General features: G+C 36.0%; 1 protein-coding gene across 1 annotated transcript in view; it reads left to right on the top strand.

Moving 5' to 3' along the window:
- Positions 1 to 9,125, top strand: part of RAD51C (RAD51 paralog C) — a 50,795-nt gene that overhangs the window by 28,527 nt on the left and 13,143 nt on the right. The window contains exons 6-7 of the mRNA XM_006832383.1: positions 4,953 to 5,019; positions 6,134 to 6,194. Of these exons, the coding sequence (XP_006832446.1) occupies positions 4,953 to 5,019; positions 6,134 to 6,194 (128 nt within the window). The remainder of the gene's footprint in view (positions 1 to 4,952; positions 5,020 to 6,133; positions 6,195 to 9,125) is intronic.

The following is a 9,125-nucleotide window of genomic DNA, read 5'->3' as shown; positions in this document are numbered from 1 at the left end:
TGGCAGAGCTCTTTACTACACTTCCACTCTATCCGCCATCTTGTTTGTTCTGATTTTCATAAGGTTTTTAGTGGTTAAATATTCAGAAGTAGTTTGCCTCTCCTTTCTAGTAAGTGTGTAAGATTTGCTAAAACCTGTCCACCATGGGTGACCCTGCTAGTATTTAAAATACTGGTGGCATAGCTTCCAGCATCACAGCAACATGCAAGCCACCCCAGTATGACAAACTGACAGACGAGTGGTCTGTAGCATAGCTTTTTAACCACCTCTTTATTCTTTTTTTTTTTTAACCAAGTAAGCAATTTTGTTTTCATCTTTCATAGCATTCAAATCATATTGCTATCATTTCCTGTTGAAAATAGAGCAGTTGTTTAACTCATCACAAAGAAGTTTCATCCAACTCATTGCATTTTTTAAAGAAACCTTTTCCACTATATTTTTAAGACTATTTTCTGCAATGCCATCATCTGAAAAAGATGTAACCTTTGCAGTATAGTTCTTTGAAGGGTTTTTGTCAGCACAGCATAAATAGCTAGTCTAACAGTTATCACTAGGTTATTCTGGTGAAGTTGAACATCTGTTACTTGTCTAAATCCACCTGGGTAGTTAGTATGCGAGAAGAACACTAGTTGTTCTAATTTGTTTCTAGAAAAAGCAATGTGTCACGTTCATTGTGACAACATAATCTCCAAAGTCATTCACTAGATGGTACATGAGTTTATGCAGTCCTTGAAGCTTTATTAATGTCATAGCAACAAGTTTGCCAGGGGGTTGTACTTTTCATGTAAGAGATACACTGGAGCAAAAGTGGCCCATTGCTGGGGTGACTCAGGACTTCCTTTATTGTCTTCATAGTTGGCTTCAGTTTTTAGCATTTAATATGCTGTAAAGCAGGCAAATTATCCTCAGAAAATCGTGTTCCAAGATATGCTGTATGCAGCAGTACATCAACAGGAAGCTGCCAGAAATTCAAACCACGTTCAGAAAAGGACATAGAATGAAGAATATCATTACTGATGTCAGATAGGTCTTGACTGAGGGCAGAGAATATCAGAAAGATACTTACTGGTGCAAATATGCAAAGACATTGATTTTGTGCAAAGACTTTTTGCACAAAGAATGAGTATTCCATAATTGTCCTCATGAGGAACCTGTACACAGGCAGTTGTTAGAACAGAACACGGGGATACTGAATGGTTTCAAATCACACAGGAAAGGTGTATGCCAGTGTTGTATCCTTTCACCATACTTATTCAATCTACGCTGAGCAAATCATCTGAGAAGTTGTATTATATGAAGAAGAACATGGCATCAGGATTAGAGGAAAATTCATTAATAAATTATGATATGCAGATTATACAACATTACTTGCCGGAAGCAAAGAGAACGTAAAATACTGATGAAGATCAACAACTACAGCCTTCAGTTTGGATTGGAAAGAAAACAAAAATCCTCACAACTAGACCGATCAATAACATGATAAATGCAGACAAGATTGAAGTTATCAAAGACTTCATTTTGCTTGGATCCACAACCAACACTCATGAAAGCAGCAATCAAGAAATCAAATGATGTTTTGCATTACGCAAATCTGCAAAAGATCTCTTTAAAGTGTGTTTGAGGACTAAGGTGCGCCTAACTCGAGTCAGTTCCGACTCATAGTGACCCTGTATAGGGTTTCCAGGGAGCAGCTGGTATATTTGAACCACCAACTTTGTGGTTCAAACAGACCTTACAATCCAGTGCATTATCCGAAAGCACCACACCAGGACTCCACAACAATGAATAGGAATTAGTATTTTTCCACCTTTTTATCGATTCTGTTATTAGTGCTTTTACTCTTTGCTAAACTGATAGGGTGAAATCAAATCAAACCCACTGCCACTGAGCTGATTCCAACTCAGAGCAATCCTATAAAACAGAGTAGAACTGCTCCTTATGGTTCCCAAGACTAAATCTTTATGGGAGCAGCCTGTCTCATTTTTCTCCCACTAAAGCAGCTACTAAGTCCAAACACCAATCTTGTAGTTAACAGCCCAGTGCTTATCTCACAGTGCCACTAGGGCACCTTGATAGGGGAAGGCCTTTAAAAAATGCATACCTGATTAGTAGCAGAAATGGTTTCCTGCTTCAAAATGACTCATTTTATACATGTTAGAGTTCCAGGTCTTTATAATCACTGTTAATCACTCACAACTGAATCATACAATCCTGTCTGCATCTTCTCCCACCTTCTCTTACCCATACCCTTTAGGGCAAATGTTGTTTGGTGGGAATTTACAAAGACTTACTAGAGGAGTCCTGGTGTGGGTTAATGTGCCAGACTGTTAAAGCCCTTTGAACTATAAGGTCGGCAGTTCAAGCTCACTAGCTATTCCTTGGAAACCCTATACTGGGTCGCTGTGGGTGGGAATTGACTCGACAGCACTTAACAACAACTAGAAGAGACCTTTAATAGTTCACTGTACTGCAGATCGTTACCTGTTTTAAAGATTTATTTTTTGGGAGCTTGGAAACACTATTTTCATTTGTATCTTGGTGCAGCATTTTTGCAGGAGTAGTATAGCTACTTAATAAATATTTGCCAGTAATGTAAAATCTAATTTGGGATGTTGAACAGCTGGTAAAGCAGTATTATTTACATTTTCGTCAAGAGATGTAATGGATAAATTAATTACTCTTCTGTAAACTAGTGTTATGCAATAGAACTTTCTGTGATGATGAAAATGTGTGATCTGCTACACACTTAAACATTTTTTAACAGTTCTTCTTAAGAGAGACGAGTGGTAACTTGAATAACGACCCTCCAAAGACATCCACATCATAATCCTCAGAGCTACAAAATTGGACAACACAGCTGTAAATACAGTGTGGGCTATAAGTAAATATATCCCAGTTGGAAGAGCTTAAACACTTGGTAGTATACACAGTAAAAAGTGTTATGTTGACAAAACAAAAATTTTAGGGTGTTACCTCTGCATTGATAATCACCAGCCTTACAGAACTGATGACCTTTTCAGAGTAAGCACATTTTTTCCCTTGATTTACATAGAAGTTCTTTATCATTTCAGCTTGCAGTAGAATCCATTACCCTTTCTAGAAGGAAGATCTGTATTGGAGAGATATCTATAATAATCTTTTCTAGAGAATTTTGGATGGGAATGTGCTAGATAAGCTGACTTTTAAGTCAACCTTAAACATACAAGGGGGCTTCAGAAAGTTCGTGGAAAATTCCCTTATCTTTTTATTCCATTTTTCCATGAACTTTTTGAAAACCCCTTATGTTTGTTTTCTCTACTTTAAAGCAGCTGTCTCTCAACATGGATTTTTTTTTTCTATAGCTCACCATTTACCCCAGGATATTAGCACGATTTTCATCTTTAGGACTATCTGTGAGTAAAGAAATATCTGTAGCTATTACTAGCAGACCAGCATAGTCCTAACTCAGGATTAAATGACCTGACTACTGGAGTTTTTAGTTTTCCCTAGATTTTCTATTTAAAATTTTTTTCTTTTTTTTAATGATTTTTAGTCTCATTAAAATTGGCCTGTTTTTTAGTTATTGTTTTTCTTATAAAATCTAAAGTAATAATAATGTAGGAAAGGGTTTCAAAAAGTTCATGGAAAAGTGGAATTTAAAAATGGAATTTTTCCTGAAAAATTTTAAGCTCCTTAATTTTTCTTTTCTCAGTAAATATAAATATTGAAATGTTTATTAGGATTTATTCCTTTGCATAAAGGTATTTATTACAGGGAAGCATTAAGGAGCCCTGGTGGTGGTGCAGTGGTTAAAGCTCCTAGCAACGAACTGGAATATTGGCAGTTCAAACCTATAAGTCAGCATGCAGGAGAAAGATGAGGCAGTCTTTATTTCCATCAATATTTACAGTCTTGGAAACTATCCTATAGGGTTGGCCTGAGTCTGACTCAGATACACAGCAAAGGATTTGAGGGAGGCAGTAGTGCTGGAGCACAAGGGCTCAGGATCTTTTTAAGCTTTTGATTTCAGTAAAACTGGAATAAATGTGATAACGTCATTCATTGGTGGAGATGAGATAAGATAATTAAGATAAAGTACTTAACGTATTTTTTGGCTTGTGTTAAATATTCAATAAATGCTACTGATGATGCTGTTACTGTTTTTGTTTCTGTTGACTTATACAAAACTCAATTTTAAAAGCAAAAATTTTCTGATACTCCCAGTCTGGTTTCTATAAGTGGTCTTTTGTCTTTGTAGACCTTTATGTGTTATGTAGCGTATTTTCATAGTAAGTACTTTTTTCTTATTAAAAAAATATTTTATATAAAATTGTATGTATAAATATTATATGAGACCGCAGTTATAAAAATTTAAGAAAAGGTTTTCATGCTAAAAGAAACATTTTATGATGGTTATCGAATTGATAGGAAAAGGAGAATAAGATTTTTTAAAATTCAGTATGGAATTTTCTCAGATAATTACAATTAGCAAACAAATATATTAACGCCATTATTATAAATGAAATTTTTTTTTTTTTTTTTTTAATGAGAAATAGTATAATATAGTCAGGAAGTTGGATTCAGTATCCAAGACCTAAGTTGTATATTTTGTTTTAGTTTTGATGTGTTTACATTTCTGTGTCTTTGTATTTTTGGGCTTTGTGACCTTGAATAGATTGATTAATTCAGAAATAATGTTTTGTGGTCAATCACATTTTTCATGATTTTTATGATTAATTTTTAATTAAAGAAATTTTAAGCACTGGATTGCAAACCCACTAGGTGCTCCTCAGAAACCCTACATAGGGTTGCTTTGAGTTGGAACTAACTTGATAGCACTTAACAACAACACCACATAGTTTTTAACAGTTGATTATAGTCTTAATACTAAAATCAAAGGACCTGATGGCACACTACATTTATTTGATAATATTTTTGGATTCACCTAATTTTGTCATCTTTTATTTTTGTAGGTAATTTTAACCAATCAAATGACAACAAAGATTGATAGAAATCAAGCTTCCTTGATTCCTGCTTTAGGTGGGTACTTCATCAGATATAAGTTTGTTATATACAACTTTTCTCCCTTTTATTTGATACATGCTGACCACTGTAAGCTCCATGAGAGTAGGGACTGTATCTGTCTTGGTTTTTTAGGTGTTGTCAAGTGGTACCAACTCATAGCAATCCTATATATGATTTCCAAGTCTGTAAATCTTTGTGGGAGCAGAAAGCCTCGTCTTTATCTCTTGGAGTAACTGTTGGGCTTGAACTGCTGACCTGTGTTTCCCAGTCCAGTGCTTACCTTACAGAGCCACCAGGCTCCCTGTATCTGTCTTACTAATAATCCTCAACACTTAGCATAGTGCTCTGAGAAACTGATTCATCATTTCGCAGACATTCATAGAGTATCTGCTACGTGGCAGCTGGTGTGTCAGGTTTTAGGGATATAAATATTCATAAGATATGACCTTGTGCTCTAAAAACTCAGTCTCAGGCAGGAGGGAGAGCAAATCCAATTTAAATACAAATCACAATATTTTGAATAGAGTTATGTACTCTATTCTTAATCTCAGTTGTGTTTTTGTTTAATTGCAGTGCTTCCAGATTTATTTCCATTAAAATCTCTAAGAATATTATGTCACTTTTCTTCTGGAGGTCAGAAGTGGAGCCTTGGTAGTGCAGTGCTTAAGTGCTTGTCTGTTAACTGAAAGTTTGGTAGTTCGAATCTACCAGCAACTCCATGGTTGAAAGATGTGGCAGTCTGCTTCCCTAAAGATTACAGCCTTAGAAACCCTATGGGGCAGTTTTACTTTGCCCTATAGGGTCGGTATGAAGTCAACTCAGTGACAACGAGTTTGGGTTTGGGTTTGGGTAAAAGTATGTTTAGTAGACCTGATTGATGTATGTGGAAAATTGATACATTCACTGGCTCAGAATATAAAGTTTGCTAAAAAGCAAGTAGAAGGTAATGATTTTTAGTATTTCCTTTTTTATCTCAGAATGTTACCCACATCCTAGGTGTTTTGAAATCAAGTATACTCTTGTTATGTTAAATTAATTAAAGGAAAGAGTGTATTTGGTGAGACACATCGTGAGAGACTTAAAACCTAGTTGGTAAGACAGTGCAATTTTTATGTTCTTTTTCTCTCAGGGGAAAGTTGGGGACATGCTGCTACAATACGGCTAATCTTTCACTGGGACCAAAAGCAGAGGTCAGTAAGAAGCAAGTTAATGTTTCTGAATATTGGGCAATTTACACTGAACACTTAACTGATTTCTTACATCTAGTCCATTAGATGAGTTCCTCAATGCCACATGAACTGACGCTTCTGTTGCCTTTTCTGAAATCAACTAGAGCAAACATAGAACTTGTTATGTTGCACATTTAGCTACATAGGAACTTCTTTGGAATATTTAAATGATGGGGTGCACCTGAAATGAGTGGGTGGCCAAGGAACACCACCTGCTAAAGCTCTTTGAAATCAAGTACCATTTATTAGCCATGCAGAAGGATATGGGTACTCTGTGTTCCTAGAAGGGATTGAAAGAAGATTAAAATCAGGACAAAAGGAAGACTTTTGAAGTTAACATTAGGACTAATTTATGTGGAAATAGGATGATTTTTTAAGTTACTTAATATAGTCCATGTATGAAATTTTTGTCTATTACTTTTGTTTCCTTTTGTATTTGCCTATGCTTTTATTCCAGTTACTTACCTTTCACAGGTATTGTTCTTTAAAATAAAACTATGGCAGTGTGAAACCTTTGTACTTGTTTTGTAACATGCTGAGCAAATGAACAAACTAGCTTTCATTTTCATTAAAATAGTCAAGTGAAAGCTGTGGAGTCTTTTATTGTAATCTTTTAGAAATCTCAGATTCATGCCAACCTCAGTGCTTTGAGATCAATTGGCATAACCTAGAGAACTCAGATTGGAAATGCACTAATAAAAGGAAAAAATAAAACAGCATATGGGCACTGATGGAATCAAAGAGTTACCTAAATACATACTGGGTCTGGTCAGTGATATTGTTTATTTCTTTACAGTTATACACATGAAAAATCATGCTTGACCATGTTATGTTTGATAATTGAGCAGAATTTATTACAATCTGCATGTAGCATATCTTTTGCAACTAATTCATGCAGTTCATGTCTCCTTTAGAGCTAATATTTCCAAGGAGCTTAGGTAACTTGTTTTTCTATAAATGCATAGTGTTTTGCAGTTGACGCCCTCCCTCCAATTCTGTGAATAATTCATTATATAGTGAAATTTAAAAGACATTATTGTCTTATCAGCAAACCCCAAACCTTTTCAGACTATTGTAAAAACTGGGCAACAGTTTTCCAGCTGAGTCCTTTGAACTTACACTCTTTCTGCTTTATGTTATTCTATAAAGTGCAACCACCATTGAAACGGTCTTAGAAATTCCCCTTGACCTAACATACAACATTAGTAGTCCCCAGGTTACAAAGTCCGACTTATGGACAGCACCTACTTAACTCTTTAAGCAGGACTTCAAACCAGTTTGAACCTATACTGTCATGGCTAGTGAAAGAAGTAGGAACAGACCTGAATTTTTACAATTTTGATGATTCCTCACCATAGCCGGAATGAGAAAAATTACAGATCAAAGCCCTGAAACAGGAGGCTCTGAAGAGGCACGGTGCGCCTTTTCAGGAGCCTGATGCATGAGATTGAGTTATTGGCAGGACTGTGGAGATCCACACACATTCAGAGTGGTACAGTCAGCCACCAGCTTGGGCTGGAGCAGTGCTAATTCAGTTCATAATCATCTTTTATATTTATGTAAATTTGCCTTCACTAAAAGGATTGAACCAACTCCTCCTGAAATGAAACAAATTCTCCATCACAATTACCTTCTCTTGCTGCACAAGCACTAAAGACACAACCATATAGACCTGTTTCGGATGCTACAGATTCTTTTTATTTTATGATTTCTTTTCTTTTTCTTTAGTTTTTTAAACTGCTTTCCCCATCACCCAACTTAACACATGTGTACTCTCTAGCCAGTGAATAATTCTCCCTTCCCTCCTAACCCTGGTAATCATTATAGAATATTTCTTTTAGCATGAAAATTCTTGACATTTTGCAACAGTGGTCTCAGTATTTGCACTGTGATTGACTAATTTCACTCAGCATGTCTTCCAAGTTCATCTATGTCATGAGGTGATTCATCATTACGTAGATTCATCATTATTCTTTAACATTGCATAGTATTCCAAAGTGTGTATGTGCCAAAATTTGTTAAACCGCTCTTCTGGTATTTTTCTGATTGGTATTTTTGCTGTTGTTAATAGTGATACATATATTTATTTGTGTCCCAGCTCTTAAGTTCTTGAGAGGATATATACCAAGTAGAGAGATTGCTGGGCTATATGGTATTTCTGTTTCCAACTTTTTTCCCACAGTGCTTCCACCATTTTACAGTTCCACCAGCAGTGTAGGAGGGTTCTAGACTCTGCACAACCTCACCAGCATTTGCTTTTTTGTTTTTCTGAACTTTGCTGTTAATGCTGGAGTAAAATACCATCTCATTGTTTTGATTTGCATCTCTGTAATGGCTAATGAAAACACTTCTTCGTATGTTTGTAGGCTTCCTGAATATCTTTCTTGGTGAAGTGTCTGTTTATGTTCTCTGCCCATTTTTTAAATTGCAATTTTGTTTTCTTGTTGAAGTATTGAAGTGTTCTATAAATTTTAGAGATGACCTACAAATTCTCAAATCAGGAATAAATCTGATTTGTAACCCGGGACTGCCTGTAGTAGTCTTCTCTAGAAAAGAAACTTCCAAATCAAGTATCCACATGTATGTATGGTAGTGGTGGTAGTATGCCGTGGAGTCAGTTCTGACTCATAGTGACCCTGCATAGGGTTTCCAAGGCTGTAAATCTTTATAGAAGCAGAAAGCCTCATCTTTCTTCCACAGAACAGCTAGTAGTTTCAAACTGCTGACCTTGAGGTTAGCAGCCTGACTTATAACCATTACACTATCAGAGCTCCTTATCAATATTGTTGTTGTTGAATGCCAATTGTTGTTGAATGTATGAATTCCAACCCATAACGACCCTGTATAGGTTTCCAAGGAGCAGCTGGTGAGTTTGAACTGCCGACCTTGCAG

Source organism: Chrysochloris asiatica, unplaced genomic scaffold (genome assembly GCF_000296735.1).
Source record: "Chrysochloris asiatica unplaced genomic scaffold, ChrAsi1.0 scaffold00007, whole genome shotgun sequence".
Classification (NCBI taxonomy): Eukaryota; Metazoa; Chordata; class Mammalia; order Afrosoricida; family Chrysochloridae; genus Chrysochloris; species Chrysochloris asiatica.
Note: the sequence above shows the minus strand (reverse complement) of the source record. Positions and strands in the feature narration are given on the sequence as shown.